We start from the raw sequence: 18,778 nt of genomic DNA, 5'->3' as shown, positions 1-18,778 counted from the left end.
GAAAACAAGGCAAAAAGGTTTTAAGAAACAGAAGAAGCTTTTTTTTTTTTTAATGAAATATTTTATCTTCTGGATTGGAGCCGTAACAAATCTTTCGAGGTCTGCATAACTCAAAAAAACACAACACAAAACAAAAAGACAAGCAGATGACTCACTCTTTGCTGTTCTGGGAGCAACTTCGTGGGAATCAGAAGGACAGCTGACAATTGTCTCTTGACTATCTTTCAGTTTACCTGGAACACTTGCTTGGGACTTAAAATTCTCCAGTCCCATGCCTTCGACAATTCTTCTTATTTTGAAAATAAATAGACCCAGGAACAGTTTACATCAAAGTGCTCAATCTTCAAGACTGTAAACACAGACATTTGTAAATACCCCAGACACTGGGTTCCAGATGGTTTACTAGTTTCAGAGAGTATATGTGTGATTATTTCAGTTTTGTGTATTTTTCTCTTGGATTCGTGGTCGATTTCCTGAAGTCAATTTATTTTCCTTCCAAGTAAAGTCAGGATTTTTAGAAAATTGTCTTAGGTTCCTGAACAAAATTAACAATCTAATGAGGAAGGGTTCCTTGCTTCTCACACCCTCCATGACATCTATATAAAATGAAAGTGCAGAAGCTTCTAGATAAAGCAGCAAAGCTCCCTGGGTTTGGGATTCACCTTTGCTTTACAATTGGCCCAAATCCTGAAGTTTAGAGGGAGCAGGAGCCACACAGTTGTCCTTTGCTCCTTCTTTTAAAAGGTTGTTTAAATGATATATCCTGTCCACACTGGGCTAAGCAAAAGGTCCAGTACCAAAAACAGAGACAGTGTGATAACTCTGGAAGCACTTTGCAGTTGTCAGAGTTCATTACATACTATCCCATTTGATCCTTAAACCAAACCAGACCTGTTGCAGTTGAATCGATTCCGACTCATGGCAACCTCCTGTGTTACAGAGTAGAACCTCTCCAGAGGGTTTTCTTGGTTATCATCTTTACAGAAGCAGATCACCAGGCCTTTCTTCCATGGCACCACGGGGTGGGTTCGAATCACCAATGTTCTGGTTAAGAGATGCACGCAAACCATTTGCTCCTCCCTAATAAGGCAAGCAAGGAAGGTATTATTTAAATTGAATTTTGAGGTTTAGGCCAGACTGAGATAACACAGGCCTCAGCATCAAGCAGCTGGCTGCTACAGTTTATGAACATGGTTGAACTTAAACTTTTGTACGTATCTTATTATGATGTCTTAATGTTTTATGTTTATTTCACCCAAAAGTGTGAGTTGTCCCATCCCCCTGCCCCCAAGAGTAGACTTGAAGTTGCTGTTAGAGAACGAGTCTTAGCTGAACTCAGTCTGATTCATGTTACGAACTGGGTAGTCTTCCTTAGCAAGGCCCTTTGATAGCAAGCCCACGTGAGGTCCTTTACCTCAGAGCGCTCCCAGCCAGCCACGCCAGACATCAAAGAAGAAGTGTGGGCGTGAGCGCGTCCATGTGCTGAGCAGTGAACATGCTAAAGAAGAGCTAATCTGAGGGCTGTTCTGTTAACTGTCTGCTAGATGTTAACCAGCACATCCAGGATGCTGTTAAACACCATCTCCAGTCATTTATTTCTTGGGATCATGTAAACGTGGCTAATGCAAACATGTGCTTCAGTCAGAAATACTGCAGAGGGCTTTTCTTTTAAATAAACTTTTAACTGAAGTGTAACATCCATATAGAAAAGACACAACTTGGAAGTGGAGGTGGTTGCTAGCTGCCCTTGAGGTGGCCCCGGACTCGTGGTGACCCCGTGCACAACGGAGGGAAACGCTGCCCGGTCCCGCGCCATCCCCATGACTGGTGCAGATCAGACCATTGCGATCCATAGGGTTTTCACCAGCTTATTTTCAGAAGTACATCACCAGGCCTTTCTTCCTTGTCTGTCTTAGTCTGGAAGCTCCACTGAAACCTGTCCACCACGGGTGACCCTGCTGGTATTTGAAATACCGGTGGCATGGCTTCCAGCATCATAGCAACATGCAAGCCACCACAATATGACAAATTGACAGGCTTGCTAATTAACACCTGGAGAAATTATCTTTGACCATATGACCAATTTAAGTAAAGGTGCAGAAATGATGTTAATTCTGTGTTTTTAAGGGAAGCTACAAAGGTAAAATAAAACAGAGATACTTAGCTCCCTGATATCCAACACTCTGTAAATAACTGATATTTTGTTGTGGTTGTATGCTGTCGAGTCGATTCTGACTCATAGTGACCCCATGTGACAGAGCAGAACTGCCCCATACAGTTCCTGCGCTGAAATCTTTATGGGGGCAGATCACCAGGTCTTTTCTCCAGCGGAGCAGCTGATGGGTTCCAACCTCCGACCTTCCAGTTAGCAGGCAAGCACTTAACCATTGTGCCACCAGGGCTCCTTAGAATAGATATCAGTAAGTTGAATTCAAACAGTGTTCATTGAGTAGCAAGTCTGGCAAGATGCTGTATTCACCTAGACAGTGAAGGCACTGTAAAGATGGATAGGATGACATCCCTTCTCTCAGAGACCTTATAACGCATGGATGGTGGTGAATGTGTCTGTGTGTGGAGGGAAGTATAAAGGAAGTATACAGTATATACAGCAATAATGTGAAAATCAAGATCCATCCCAAGTCACAGGAAGCACAATGGCAGAAAGGGTCACTCTGGATTGATTACAGTGATGAAGAGAGGATTGTGTTTGTTAAGGTTATATGAGCTGCTTGTTACAGGATTAATCCCGAAATACACAGTGTCTCAAACACAGGGAAAGGTTATTTCTCAATCACCAAAAGTCAAAGGCAGGTGTTGCCGATTGGTGGTTGACTCTGCTCCAAATGGTGATTCAGAGATCCAGACCCTTCCACCTTATGGGCCAGGCATCTTCAACGTGGGGCTGGTCTATGTCACACGGGCAGGCGAGAAAGAACACGGCAATGGAGAGCTTTAGAGCCAGGTCTGAGGGTGGTGGACACCATTTCCACTCAAATTCCATTGTCTTGAACTCACATGGCCAAAGCTACTGCAAGGAGGTCAGGAAATACCGTCCAGCTGGGTGCCCGGGAAAAAGAGATGGGCTTGTTGACCATCTAGCTGTCTTCATCATGGGTTTCATGATAATAGGGCATTTAAGTTTGTCTTGAAGCAACTTGAAGTGTTTTGACAGAGATTGGAAAGGAGGCTTAATGTAGGAAAAAAGAACAGCATAAAGGCAGACTTGGAGGTTGTCATGGATTGCGTTGTGTCCCCCCAAAATAGGTGCTGGATTCCTAACCCCTATACCTGTGGAGGAGCCCTGGTGGTGTAGTGGTTAAGAGCTTGGCTGCTAACCAAAAGGTTGGCAGTTCAAATCCACCAGCCACTCCTTGGAAACCCTATGGGGAAGTTCTACTCCGTCCTGTAGGGTCGCTATGGGTTGGAATCGGCTTGACGGCAATGGGTTTGGTTTGGTTTTATACCTGTGGATGTCACTCTGTTTGGGAACAGAGTTTTCATTGTTATGTTAATGAGCCCATGTCAGTGTAGTGCGTGTCTTAAACCTAAAGACTTCTGCGATATAAAAACAATAGATTAGCCAGAGAGAGAAGTAAGTGCAGTAGGGGAAAGAGAGATGCCACGTGTTAATCTCCAAGGAACCAGGGAACAAGGAACGCTGGACCAGAGAAGCTGAGACAAAGATCTTCCCCCAGAGCCAAGAGAGAGAGCCTTCCCCTAGAGCTAGTGCCCTGAATTCCAACTTCTAGCCTGCTGAACTGGGAGAAAATAAATGTCTGTTCTTTAAAACCACCCACATATGGTCTTTGTGACAGCAGCAGGAAGAAACAAAGACAGAGGTACAGCAGCAACAAAATGCAAAGGTATGTTTGGAAAATAGCAAACAGTCCAGTTTGTTAGGAGCATAGAAGATGTAGGGAGTAGTGTGGGAGACACTTTGGAAAGGTAGGTGGGGCTACTTCCAACCTGAAGCCATGTTGTCTTAGTCATCTAGTGCTGCTCTAACAGAAATACTACAGGCGGGTGGCTTTTACAAAGAGAAGTTTATTCTCTCATAGTCCAGTAGACTACAAGTCCAAATTTAGGGCATCAGCTCCAGAAGTCTTTCTCTCTCTGTCGGCTCTGGAGGAAGGTCCTTGTGATACATCAGTCTTTCCTTGGTCTGGGAGCATCTCAGCTCAGGAACCTCGGGTCCAAAGGATGCACTCTGCTCCCACCACTTCTTTCTTGGTGGTGTGAGGTTCCCATGTGTCCCTGCTCGCTTCTCTCTTTTATATCTCAAAAGAGATTGGATTAAGACACTAATCTTGTAAACCTCATCAGTATAACCTTATCATAGTGACAGAGTTTACAGCACATTAGGAAATCACATCAGATTACACAGTCATACAATACTGGGAATCATGACCTAGCCAGGTTGACAGACATTTTGGGGGGCACAATTCAATCCATGACACGTGTTTTTTGGGGCTTTAAGATCTAGACTGAGGAGCTCACTCATACTTGCAGGAAAAGTGAGGCCCGGGTTGGGTTTCTTTCTTTTTCTTCAGGCTCCAGTCTTTCCTATCAAAGTGGGTTCTTGTGTTTGTCATTGGCGGCGCTAGTCAGGGGGAGAGAAGGGTGCAGACCTCACTTGAGCAGCTTCATCTTGAGCGTTTGCACCCGAGGATTTCAGAGACTCCTGCCAAAGGCCAGTCCAGAGCATGGTATCTGCTGAAGGCTCAGGAGAGGGAGGAGGAGAGAGAGAATTCCTTTCTGACCCTGGGACACCATCAACGCGTGCTCAGGATCCTGGAATTTCATTACCCATGTTATTATCTTAGCTTGCATAGCTGCAGCCGTGGCTCATAGTTATAAAAGTATCCGGTCCTTTAACATCCGGCCACAGCCTTCAGCTTGTTGGCCTCCTGATTAATTGGGAAGGGTGGGAGCTGGGGAAATCCTTTACCCTCACTTCAAACCTGCCAACTTGGCTTTGAACCTACAGGAACATTCTGGCCAGAGAGTATCATCCCCACACCCTCGACACCCTCATTTCCACCCCCATGTTGCATGTTCTTTTTGGTACCCGTATTCTTTCATGCTTGCTAAATTAACATTGGCCCTCTATCTACCATGTGCTGACCCCCAAGGGGCGAGGGGGTTTCCGTGTGATTTACGCCCCCTTTCTTGAACTTCTGGCCTGAAATGAATGGCTCCGAAAATTGACCTTTGCTGTACGATTTGGGAAGGGTTGCCTTCATTGTTCCTACGAAGGCGTGATTGTGTATCTTTCTTAGACCAATGAAAGAGAAAAAATGGAACCTTTGAAGTAAGACCCTGACATATAAAAGGTGCTTATTTTCAAAGCAAACTTGAAAGAGACTTAGAACACCATTTGTGAGATCCTGAGCGCGTTGATTATATTAGGGTTTCTTAGGAAAGGAGATGTTTACTTTCCCATGGCAAGGGTTTCAAGGTATTTTTCCGCCAGTTGGCCACAAACAAACCTAAAGGAATTGTCATTACATTGTGTCACTTATGCTCTGTGCATCTTTCCTCCTTTTCTTCACCAGGAGACCCTCACTGGTCCCTCCCTATGGCCACTTTCTGCACCCGTAGTCTTCAGAGAACTAAACCTTGCTGTTAGAAGCATTTGTTGTTTTTCTTTTTTAGAAGCTTGCGTGTAGGAATAAAATAATTAAGATGAAACTCTTCCAGGCCTTCAAATGGTCTGTTCTGGTTCCAACCCCTGCTGAGAATTTGCATTTCCACCCTGAGATGTACTGAATCAGAATCTACATTTTAACAAGATCCCCAGGGATTCTTATGTATAATAAGTTGCGAGAACTGCTGCTCTACTAGTGGTTCTCAGAATTGGTCCCCAACCAGCAGCATTAGCATCGCCTGGGAACTTGCTAGAAATGCAGATTCTTAACAGGGATTCCAACTGAAATGAACTGGTTCGAAGCCCTGAACTCTTCAGAACAATGTCTCTGCTATCAGCTCATTCTCCAGCATGCTTTGATATCTAATATACCTCTCGAAGCAATACAATATTTGGGGAGACAGCATGGTGTAGTGGAATGGAACATGAGAAGAAAGTAAGCAGGTCTGGTTCGAATTCCAACTTTGCCTCTTACCTCAGTGAAACCATGAACAAAGTCCTGGACCTCTCTGAGCATCTGAGCCTGAACTGTCACAGCATTGATTCGTTTCGGCCATTTTTGAATTTTATCTAAATGCAATGGTACAGTACATATTCCCTTTTTACTGGCTTCTTTTGCTTGATATTATGTTTGTGAGATTCATTCAGGTTGTTTCACATGGCAGTGATTTGTTCAATGGAATTTATGGTATTTTATTCTATATCACAAATTACTTGTCCATTCTACTATGATGGACATTTAGGTTGTTTTGGTTATTATGAAGAGTGATACAATGATCATTCTTGCACAGTCTTGTATACACAGTGTTGGGGAATATCACAGATTATGTGCCCCAGGAAGTAGCACTGAGAGAGATTTGCTTGCAGGAAGCTTATTCCTTCCTGTCTTCAAGGTCAAAGTCACATTCTAGACCAACACCTCAGGGAGGGGAGGAAAGGGGATTGGACAGAGAGAGGAGTTGGGCTGCAATGCAATCACGATGAAGACCTCAGCCAACCTAGAGGGAGCTCTTTGGCTAAGATGACCCTACAAAGTTGTGCCAAATCGGGGCAAGGAAGCTGGACCTTTGTTCATCCCTCATTGACCTGACTTGGATGAGTATTGAGCCAGGGAAAAGGGCATGATTTTGGGTGATCTTCCTTTGGTAGAGAGTAATTGCAAGGAGGGGAAGCCGTCAGCCATCTGGAAGAATGAGTGTTCTAGAACACACTAAAATGTGTGTGTTCTGTGGGAAACGTGGTGAATCTGAGCAGTGCACCACAGTGCCCACTACAGATCATTGTAATTTCTTGGCATTGAATTGCTCTTTCATAAGATATGTGTGGGAGCCCTGGTGGCGCAGTGGTTAAGAGCTATGGCAAGCTATGGCTGCTAACCAGAAGGTCAGCAGTTTGAATCCACCAGCCGCTCTTTAGAAATCTCATGGGGCAGTTCTCCTCTGTCCTATAGGGTTGCTATGAGTCAAAATAAACTCAACGGCGATCAGTTTCAATGGGTTTAAGATATGCGTGCAGAAGCCCTGATGGCACAGTGGTTAAGCGCTGGCCTGCTGACCGAAAGGTTAGCGATTTGAACCCACCAGCTCCTCCGCAGGAGAAAGATGTGGCAGTCTGCTTCCGTAAAGATTTACAGCCTTGGAAACCCTGTGGGGCAGTTCCACTCTGTCGCATAGGGCCGCTATGAGTCAGAATCCACTCGACGGTAGTGAGTTTGGTTTTTTGGTTTGAAGATATGTGTAGGAGTCCCTAAGTGGTACAAACAGTTAATGCACCTGGCTGCTCACCGAAAGGTTGGAGGTTTGAGTCCACCCAGAACCACCTTGGAAGAAAGGCCTGGTGATCTACTTCTGAAAAATCAGTCACTGAGAACCCTACGAAGCACAGTTCTACTCTGACACACATGGGATCTCCATGAGTGGGGTTGACTCCATGGCGAATGATGGTGGTGGTAAGATATGTATGTCTTTATCTTCAGTAGGTATGGAAACCCTGGTGGCCTAGTGGTTAAGTGCCGTCAGACAATATTCCAAAGTAATTGTACCTATATGCCATCTTAATTTAGACTCCAAGATCTTACCCCCAACAATAAAGAAAAATTTACAGGAGGGAAACATAAATGTGAGAATATTATATACATTGACTTAATATTTTCTGTGTTATGGGGAAAGGAAAATTGTGAACCATTGGGATGGGCTGTTCAACATTCTTTACCTTAGGGCTTGACATCCTAAAAATTGTTGACACTGTTCAGGATGTCCTGAAATCTGATTATGGAATGAATAGATTCTAAACATCTCCTTCTGTGCTGAGGACAGAAAACAAAGGAAGAATACGAATTGACGGTTGCCTCAAATTTTATTTTTCAGGGTGGCCAAATCAATGAAGGTCCCTGTATATGAGACCCCAGCTGGATGGAGATTCTTCTCAAATCTGATGGACTCAGGACGGTGCTCTCTGTGTGGAGAAGAGAGCTTTGGCACTGGTAGGCTTTCTGGGGTTGATGTTACTATAGAGGATGGTGGGGCTAGTCCTCTGTGGCTCTCTGTGACCCCGGTTTGGAGATCTGTGGACCTTCTGTGAATCAAATGCTGGGAGAAGCATTAGTTAGAGGCAGAAAATCAGAGAACCTATTGGGATGTGTGCTATGATTCACTTACCTCTTTTTCCCATTTCTTTTTTATTTCTCTTGAAACTTTTTTTTATTCTGGAAGTTTTCAAAATTTTATGAGAGAAGATCATATTGAATCCTCATGTACTCATCAACCAGTTTCAGCCATTGTCAACTCATGGTCTATCTTGTTTTATCTCCACTGTAACCCACCAGGAAGTCCTCTTCCTTGTTTATCTTGAAGCAATTTCCTACAGTTTATCATTTTAACCATAAATATTTCAGTGTGAATCTTTAAAACATGAGGGGTCTTTAATCTAAGATACTCCACTGGTCTCACCCCATCTGGAGCAAGGGAGAATGAAGGAAACCTAAGACACAAGGGAAAGATTAGTCCAAAGGACTAATGGACCACAGCTACCACAGCCTCCACCAGACTGAATCCAGCACAACTAGATGGTGCCCGGCTACCACCACGGACTGCTCTGACAGGGATCTCAATACAGGGTCCCAGATGGAGCTGGAGAAAATATAGAACAAAATTCTAACTCACGAAAAAAGACCAGACTTACTGGCCTGACAGAGACTAGAGAAACCCTGAGAGTATGGTCTCCGGACGCCCTTTTAGCTCAGTAATGAAGTCACTCCTGAGGTTCACCCTTCAGCCAAAGATTAGACAGCCCCATGAAACAAAACAATACTAAAGGTGCACACCAGCCCAGGGGCAAGGACTAGAAGGCAGGAGGGGACAGGGAAACTGGTAATAGGGAACCCAAGATCAAGAAAGGGAGAGTACTGACATGTCATGGGGTTGTTAACCCATGTCATAAAACAATATGTGTATTAATTGTTTAATGAGAAGCTAGTTTATTCTGTAAACCTTCATCTAAAGTACAGTAATAAAAATAAGTAAAAAATGAAAAAAAAGATGAGGGGCCTTTAGGAAAAAATATAACCACAGTGCTATTATCACATGTAAAATATTAAAAGTAATTTCTTCTTTCACAGTACTTCAGAAACGTCATTCCATTACCTGCTGGCCTGCATCGTTTCTGAAAAGTCTGCTGCAATTCTTATCTTTGTTCCTTTGTGTTTAATTTCCCCCCTCTGGATGGCTTTTTAAGATTTTTTTTTTAATTTCTGGTTTTTAGCAGTTTGATTTTAATGTGTCTAGGCATGTGTGTTTTTTAAACCTGGTTGAGATTCTCTGAGCTTCTTGGATGCGTTGTTTGTTGTTTTTCATTAATTTTAGAAAATTCTCAGCCGTATATTTTCAAATATTTCTGTTTCCCCATTCTCTCTCTCTCTGTGTCAGGGACTCCAGTGACTCAGGTGTTAGACAATTTGTGATCATAGTTGTTGTCCCATAGTCCTTACGTGCTCTGTTACATTTTCCTTCACTATCTTTTCTTTTTGTGTTTCAGTTTAGATAACTTCTATTGATATACCTTTAAGTTCACTGCTTTTTCCTTAGCTGTGTGTAATCTGCTGATAAGCCTGTTGAAAGAGTTCTTTATCTCTGATTTTGCATTTTTTATTCATAACATTTTCCTTTGACTCTTTTTAATAGTTTCCATCTCTCTGATGAAATTCCTCATCTGTTTATATATGTTGTCTGTCTTTTCCATTATATCATCTATATATTAAACATAGTTATTTTAAACTACCTCTCTGATAGTTCCAATATCGATTCATCTCTGACTCTGTTGATTGCTTTATCTTTTGACAATGGATTGTTTTTCTTGTTTTGTGGGTCTCATAATTTTTTTCATTGCATTCAGGACCATGTGTGTATAAGCACAGGAAAGACTGACGTAAATAGTATTTACGCCCAATAATGGGCACGCATCTTCTTCTGTCAGGTCATTAGTGTGGGAAGTTAGGTTAATCTAGTCAGAAGTTGAGCTGGGTTTGGGTTTTAATGTTTCTGTTATAACCTTTAGTGTACCACAGGCTTCAAATTCCTCCGACAGTGGGTTACTTGTTACTATGGGTTTAAAGTGGGGACGGGGTGCTGGAGGTTTTTTTTTCAGTGTTCCTGTTCTATCGATGGAAACCTTGGTGGCGTAGTGGTTAAGAGTTTGGCTGCTAACCAAAAGGTCAGCAGTTTGAATCTATCAGACACTCCTTAGAAACCCTGTGGGGGCAGTTCTACTCTGTCCTATAGGGTTGCTGTGAGTCAGAATCCACTCAATGGCAGTGGGTTGGTTTGGGGTTCTATCAATAGCTTTCAGCAGTTCCTGCGTGTCTGTGACACAGAGTACTGTCTCTCCAGGTTGTTGACCCTGCTCAGTGGCAGCAGACCTCTGCTTAGTAGTAGTATAGGATTCCATCTTTCCCTCAGGGGCAGAGAGTTTTTATGTCTACTCCTCCATCAGCAACAATGGATCTTCCCTGAGCCCTTGAGATGTGGGGTTTTCAGCCGTCACATCTAGGAGCGTAAGGCTTTTGTTTCCTATGAGAGACGGGTTTGGGGACATGGGAGGGGCTTCATGCTTGTCCCCCAGAAGCAGCTGATTATCTCCTGAATGTCCCCACCACCGCATCTCCCTTCCTGTCCCCAGTCTTCTTCTGAGCACCGAGTGGAAGCCAATGGAAAAGAAGTTCTGAGTATGTCCCCTTGTATCTGGGACTACAAGTGATTTTAAACTAATGTGATAGACTACACTTGGCCTTTAAGAGTTTTTTAAACTGTTATGTAATTTTTTTTTTTTAAATCCATTGGTATGGCAGCCACCTCTTTGTCCTGCGCTGTGCCAAAGGTGAGACAATTCTTCTGTCCTGTCTCTCTGCAAGGGCTTGTCACTCTGTGGAATTTACTTGACTTTATTGCCTTGTGTCCTCATCTCTCTGATGAGTTCAAGAAGTTATGATTCTGGAGATTTTCTGGCTTTTCTCATTTTTAGGATGGAGTGACATTCTCTTGTAGGTTTCTACATCTTAAACAGAAGCAGAACTCCAAAAGTAATTTCTTGGTTTTTTTTCTCCTGCGCCTAAGTCCTGACCTTGCTCTCCCACCCACCTTGACCTTGGGGAGGGCAAAAGGGAGGAAACTTGTGCTTATTTATTTATTTATTTGAAGAGTAAATTCTATTTTCTTTTGAAACTGCATTATGGAGGAGGTATGGGGATGTGAGGCACGCAAGTGTCTCAGGAATTCAAGGGTGGGGGGAGGAGGAAAATCTACTTCCTTTTCAGAAAAAAAAAATTAAGTGTTTCTTAAAGTTTTTAATGAAATATCTAACATTTTTATAGCTTTTTACTATGAAGGGAACTTAAAATATATACAAAAATTGATAGAATAGCATAGTACAACTACCAAGTACCAATTGCTCAGGTTAAATAGTCACTAATTCATGCCCAGTTCAGTTTTATCTGTTATATATATTCCCACCCCTTTCCCTTGCTCATCAGCTATTTTAAAAAAATTTTTACATTGTGCTTTAGGTGAAAGTTTACAGCTCAAATTAATTTCTCATTAAGAAATGTATAGACATAGTGTTTTGTGACATTGGTTGCCATCCCCACAATGTGACAGCACACTCCCCCTTTCCACCCCGGGTTTCCTGTGTCCATTTGTCCAGTTCCTGTCCCTGTCAGACCATTGAGTCTGGTCTTTTTACGTGAATTTGAGTTCTAGTCTACAATTTTTACCTGCCCTGTCCGTGACTCTCTTTTGTGGTCTCTGTCAGGGTGGTCATTGGTGGTAGCCAGGCACCATCTAGTTCTTCCGGTCTCAGGCTGGTAGACTCTCTAGTTCATTTGGTCCTTTAGTCCTTTGAGCTAGTATTTTCCTTGTGTCTTTGGTTTTCTTCATTTTCCTTTAATCCGAGTGGGATGGAACCAATCTATGTATCTCAGATGCAAAAGTAATTTCTTTTTTCAATTTTATTTCTATTTATTGTGCTTTAGGTGAAAGTTTATAGCTCAAGTTAATTTCTCATACAAAAATTTATACACACATTGTTATGTGACTCTTGTTGCTATCCCTATAATGTGACAGCACACTCCTCCTTTCTACCCCAGATTTCCCATGTCCATTCAACCAGCTCCTATCTCTTTCTACCTTCTCATCTTACCTCCAGACAGGAGCTGCTCATTTAGTCTCGTGTATCTGCTTGAACTAAGAAGCACACTTTTCACAAGTATCATTTTATGTTTTACAGTCCAATCTATGTCTGAAGAGTTGGCTTCAGGAATGGTTTTAGTTCGGGGTTAACAGAGAGTCTCGGGGCCAAGTCTTCTGGGGTTCCTCTAGTCTCAGTCAGACCACTAAGTCTGGTCTTTTTACTAGGATTTGAGTTCTTCACTCCACTTTTCTCCTGCTCTGTCAGGGACTCTTTGTTGTGTTCCCTGTCAGGGTGGTCATTGGTATAGCCAAGCACCATCTAGTTCTTCTGGTCTCAGGCTGATGGAGTCTCTGGTTTATGTGGCCCTGCAAAAGTAATTTCTTAGTATCGTCTAATATCTTGTTGTGGTTAGGTGCCATAGAGTCAGTTCCAACTCACAGTGACCCCATGTACAACAGAACAAAACATTACTGGGTCCTGAGCCATCCTCACAATCGTTGTTATGCTTGAGCCTATTGTTGCAGCCACTGTGTCATCCATCTTGTTGAGGGTCTTCCTCTTTTTCACTGACCCTCTACTTTACCAAGCATGATGTCCATCTAATATCTAGTCAATGTTAATATTTCTCTTATTCTACTCAATGGCAACCGGTTTGGTTTCGGTTTTGCCTTCCTCCACCCAGGCCAGCCCAGCTCAGCCAGGAGCACCTGAGAAGCAGCCAGGTCCACCTAGAAGGAGGGTACTTGGCTCTTCCCTGCCCACGACCCCAACAAAATTGCTACCAAAATGGGGGACTATTTTTTTCCTTATCAACAACATCACTATGTCCCCTCCACCTGAATTAAACTTTGAATTTTCTCAAGCTTTAGAACCATATTACTTTACCTAGAGGCACACCAATAAGTATATTTACTTCACAAAAGACAAGGGAGAAATAAAGGAAGTACCTGGTCATCTCCAAGGGATGTTCTTCCAATGGAAATCCCAGTGTGGAGACCTCAACTTGGGAAAACACACACCTTACTAACAGACCAAGTCATCACAGCTAAAACTCCAATCACGGAGTTCTGAATTTGGCAATCAGGGGAATAGAAGTACCTTTTCACCTGTTGCCAACTCCAAGATGTAACATAAGCTAGAGATTGTCAACCCTGGCTGCATATTACCTCTGGGTGAACTTGAATCTTCAGCCTTATGGTTAGCAGCCGAGTGGGTTTATTGTTTGCACCATCCAGGGACTCTATAGCTCTAGTGAAAACCAGTATTTGTGTTTTTCACCAGGAATGGTGGCAGAAGTGTGTCTGAGATGTCACACCCAGTTTGGTCAAGGCAGGATAGAGACACACGAACGTGAGGTTGATGATCCACCTTCAAGGTCCTCTCCCGCCATTTATGGATAAGACACTTAGCCTCCCTGACGTTCAGCTCCAGCATATAAAAGTCAGCTGTCCAGAGTAGCTTCCTATCTACCATGGGATATGGTTTTCAGAATCAAATAAGCTAGTTTAGGGAGGAGAAAGTGGAGATACAGAAAGGTTCTAGCCCTGAGCTTAGAGTCCCTGGGTGGTACAAATGGGTACAAATGGTTAATGAGCTAAGCTGCCAACCAGAAGGTTGGAGGTTCAAGTCCATCCAGAGGTGTTGGAAGATAGGCCTGGCAATCTACTTCCGAAAGGTCACAGCCTTGAAAACCCCATGGAGCACAGTTCTACTCTTGCACTCACGGGGTTGCCATGAGTTGGAATTGACTCCTTAGCAGCTGGTTTGGTTAGCCTTGAGCCTGGGGAGAAGCTTCTAAAATGTTGCCAGGGCTTATCCAAGTGGAGGCCTTTCCAGAGTCCCTGGGGCATGGAGCTGTGTACCAACCAGGAATGCACAGTTCAGTGCCAAGAAAGAGTGAAAATATGGATCTACCTCAGGCTCAAGAATGCCAAGCCTTTGCCCAGGGCTGGGTCCCACAGGAGCAAGATGTATCTGAGTGGAAATTTCCATGCTGGCATCTTGGCCTCTCAGAGTGTCCCAGGGTAATAGGCTGGTGATGGATGCGGTGTCTGGCTTCTTGCCTGTGGAGAGCTGTGGGTCCAGACTATAGGAAACCTGTATTTAGACCTCTGCCAAAGAACCAAGGTCATGGATGAAGCCAAATGATCTTTTCTGTTGGGATCAGGTATTCACCCACGTCATGGGAAGGGCCTGGGCCAACTGCTTTACAGAGGGAAGGAGAAGGTTTTATAAATTCTCAGATTTAAATAGAAGAAAACTGTTCATCTAAATGGCATTCTCGCGCCTTCTCTGAAGTTCCAGATTTAAAGGAATCTGACTTTGTTCCCATACACAAAGGGGATGTACTAAAATACTGAAAGGATCTAAGAACCCAAACACTTAGAGATTTTCTCTGGCATTTGTTGAAGATGCTCTACTGTCTCCATTGCTGTCATCGGTGTCTAAAGAAGCCATACCCTTTTGGAGTATATGATGTCACAGCCCAGAGCTTGTCCCTTTGTAAGTCAGACTAAAGAAGTTCTGTTTGTGAATGCAGGGAACAGCCCCACGCTTGACGCCATCTTGAGTAATACTATTATTTTAATTATGCATGTTTTGAGTTAATGTCAGCAGCCATGCACATTTGCCAAATAACATCAGGCAAACAACAATGTTTTTTTGCTTCCAGGAAAATACTCTATGTTGAGTCTTTCGCAATAATAATAGCTCTTTTGGTCAGCTCTATTTCTTTAATATGGTAGGCTCTGAGTAAGTGGTTGTAGGATGGGTAGATGGAAAGATAGATGGACAGAAGTAAGGAAGGATGGTAGGGATGGATGAATGGATGGAAGGGTGGACAAAACAGTGGAAAGATGGATGGAAGGAAGGAAGAAGGAAAGGAGGAAAAAATTTCCATGTAGGGATTTATTCTTTGCAATTCCAACAGTTGTATTTTTTTATCATTCTAGAGGTGGATGTATTTCTGGAGATCTGGGCATTTTGGGCATCCCAAGATTTGGGAGGATTCATACAAACAAAACCCTACAAATATAGACCAGTTAGAAGAGGGTAGGGCAGGGTGTTCTGAATTATGATAACATCAGAATTATATAAAATTTTAGAATAAAGTTTTGATATTTTCAGTTGCCATTTGATTATCCACACAAATTACCAGCTAACAAAGTGCTTCTGACACAAAGCCTGTGTTAATGAACAGGTTTAAAAGTATTTTTAATTAGCTTGCACGTGGTGTTAACTTTTTTATTCCCCACCACCCCCACGTCTGCGGTTGCTGACAATAACTTGGAGCTGTATTGTTCAGTGGACTAGGTTCAGGCTTAAGCCATCGTTTGTATATCAAATTCTTACTGTCCTTATAGTAGACACTGCTGTCTGTTGTCTAGGGTTCATATTATTGACTGTTCCCCCAGTTGCTTTGTGAATTAACATTTTCTTTACCCCAGCAGTTACACAGTTTATACGTCTTCCAGGGGTGGTGCCTGCCTGCCTCTTCATTGATATTTCACACGTGAACTATGTTCATCCCCGCTCAGGAATGGACTAGTACTGTTATACAAATACAGAGTAGGTTAGACTCTTGTTATACACGTACACTATTTAATATTGTACGTTGGTGGTGCAGTGGTTAAGAGCTTGGCTACTAACCAAAAGGTCGGTGGTTTGAATCCACCGGCCGCTCCTTGGAAACCCTATGGAAAATTCTATTCTGTTCTGTAGAGTCACTATGAGTTGGAATCGACCCGATGGCAACAGGTTTGTTTTTTGTTTTCAAAAAGATAAAGAAACGCTGAGTCCGTTCCCGTCTGGAGGATCATTCACTCTGCATCTGTGAATTTCAGATGGTGGAGGTTCTACTAGGTTTCTGTTCCTCCCTCGTGGTCAGTGTGTCATTTGGCTGGGAGGCAGATGTGGGTGAGGGGCCGTGATGACAACATTATCAGCGCTGAGAGAGCAGTTTTCCCTGCTGGGCTGTTGGAAACAGGCCGTGTGCACACGTGCGATTCAATCCAGGCTGGGCCAGAGCGGGGCCAGAGCTCAGCGGGCTGTGTGATTGACGCCCCAGGAGCCCTCTTGTCACGTCTGAAAACTGAAACTCCCTCAGAGCCCTCTACGCACCATCAATCCCTGTGCTGGGAAGCAGAGCTCCCGCCTGGGGTGGGAAGAACATCTCCATCACATAAAACCCCTTCCTTGGGGTCTCTGTGGTTCCAAGTCCCTTGACCCTTCTGTTAATCCTCCAAGCTGATGAGAGCTGGCGAGAGGGAGTGTTGTATGACACCCAAGTGTAGGCCATGCCCACACTTACCAGCGCCTTTTGGGACTGGGGATCCTGGGAGATTATGGGCTGTTGGCCACAGACTGGAGTCCGTGGGGTGGTAAAAATGGTTAACGTGCTCAGCTGCTAACCAAAAGTTTGGAGGTTCAAGATCACCCAGAGGCGCCTTGGAAGAAAGGCCTGGTGATCTCCTTCTGTAAAATCATCCACCAAAAACCCTATGGAGGACAGTTCTACTCTGACACATGTAGAGTTGCCATGAGTCGGGGTTGACTCCATGACGACTGGTTGAGCGTTCTGCCCAAAACATGGGTCTGTGCAGAGTAACCTTCTCCTAAAGCAGTGGTTCTCAACCCTGGCTGCCCGTGAGGACCACCCAAAGAGGCTTTAAAAAAAAAAAATACTGTTGCCTGGGCCTCAAATATTCTGATTTTTCAGTCCGCAGTGAAGCCTCAACATTGCTATATTTTTTGATTTGTTCCTTAACCTCTTGCCATCAAATCAATTTGGGCTCATAGTGACCCCATATGACAGAGTAGAACTGCCCTGTAGGGTTTTCTATGATGTAATCTTTATGGGAGAGATTGCCAAGCCTTTTCTCCTGTGGAGCCACTGGGTGGGTTCCAACCGCTGACCTTTCAGTGAGCAGCTGAGTGCTTAACCACTGCACCACAGGGAGTCCTTATTAGTTCATTAACGACTCTAATGTGCAGCCAGGGTTGAGAATCTCCAGGCTATGTTACAACTTGGAGGTAGCAACAGGTGAAAAGGCATTTCTATTCCCCTGACTGCCAAATTCAGAATGCCCTGATCAGAGTTTCAGCTGTGATGACTTGGTTTGTTAGTAAGGTGTGTGTTTTCCCAAGTTGAAGTCTCCACACTGGGATTTCCATTGGAAGAACTTCCCTTGGAGATGATTGGATGCTTCCTTTATTTCTCCGTTTTCTTTTGTAAAGTAAATATACTTACTGGTGAGCCCTGGTGGCACAGTGGTTAAGAGCTACAGCTGCTAACCAAAAGGTCGGCAGTTTGAATTCACCAGGCACTCCTTGGAAACCCTATGGGGCAGTTCTGCTCTGTCCTGTAGGGTCACTATGAGTCGGAATCGACTCAATGGCAATGGGTTTTTTTTGGTTTTACTAGCTAAAGTAATACAGTTCTAAAGCTTGAGAGAATTCAAAGTTTAATTCAGGTGGAGGGATATACAGTGATGTTGTTGATGACTAAAAAATTGTCCCCCTTTTTGGTAGCAATTTTGTTGGGGTTGTGGGCAAGGAAGAGCTGAGCACCCTTCTTCTGGGTGGGCCTGGTGCTTCTCAGGTGCTCCTGGCTGAGCTGGGCTGGCCTGGGTGGAGGAAGGCAAAACCAAAACCAAACCCGTTACCACTGAGTAGATTCCGATTCATGGCAACCCCACGCATTACAGAGTAGGACTGAGAGCTCCATAGGGTTTTCCTGACTGTAATCTTCAGGGAAGAAGATTGCTAGGATTTTCTTCCTTGGTACTCCTGGGTGGGTTCAAACCACCAGCCTTTAGGTTAGTAGAAGGTGTGTGGTCATTACTGGCTTTGGGAATAGAGGTACATTCTCCGTGCAAATTCCTGAACCAGGTGGCCAGCTCTGGCTCCACCAGCAGCCAGAGATCTATAGGAAACAGGCTTTAAAAGTTGAATCAGCAATAATATGTATAAATGCTACAGTAGAGGCATTTTTTTCTGGGTGCTCATGTTCTGAAAACAGGGCAGTTGTGAACATACAAAATGAGGAAGAAAAGAGATATCCTATCTGCTCTTATTTGAAGCAACCATTTAACGGTTCACAGAGTAGAAGTTGGGCTCTTGCCTGGGAGGAAAGGGGTGAAACACAGGCTGGATGACCCCTGTCCACACTAAGTCAGCAACAGTAGAAATGGCTGCGGGGCGGTTGGTGCAAATCTCAAGCCTTGTCCTTGCTAGAGGGACATGTTTGTGAGGCCAGCTGACCCCGATCCCCCACCTTGATCTCCCCTAAGGCCAGCGTTGACACCTCTCCTGCCCCGTCCACACTTCCTTCAGGTACTAAAGTCTTACAGGGCATCCCTGGCCTTCATGCCAAGACCTGTCAGTCCCACAGGGATTGTGGTCAATTCTGTGCTCTAAAGGAGTCCCTGGGTGGTGCAAACGTTCAGCACGCTC

General features: G+C 43.9%; 1 protein-coding gene across 1 annotated transcript in view; it reads left to right on the top strand.

The window, feature by feature from the left end:
* The window catches only part of PGM5 (phosphoglucomutase 5), a 247,358-nt gene that overhangs the window by 149,229 nt on the left and 79,351 nt on the right, over nucleotides 1-18,778 (top strand). The window contains exon 7 of the mRNA XM_023742658.1: nucleotides 8,014-8,129. Coding sequence (XP_023598426.1) covers nucleotides 8,014-8,129 — 116 coding nt within the window. The remainder of the gene's footprint in view (nucleotides 1-8,013; nucleotides 8,130-18,778) is intronic.

This window comes from Trichechus manatus, unplaced genomic scaffold (genome assembly GCF_000243295.1).
Source record: "Trichechus manatus latirostris isolate Lorelei unplaced genomic scaffold, TriManLat1.0 scaffold00214, whole genome shotgun sequence".
In the NCBI taxonomy this organism is placed as follows: domain Eukaryota; kingdom Metazoa; phylum Chordata; class Mammalia; order Sirenia; family Trichechidae; genus Trichechus; species Trichechus manatus.
The sequence above is the reverse complement of the archived record's forward strand: the minus strand, read 5'-3'. Positions and strand labels throughout refer to the sequence as shown.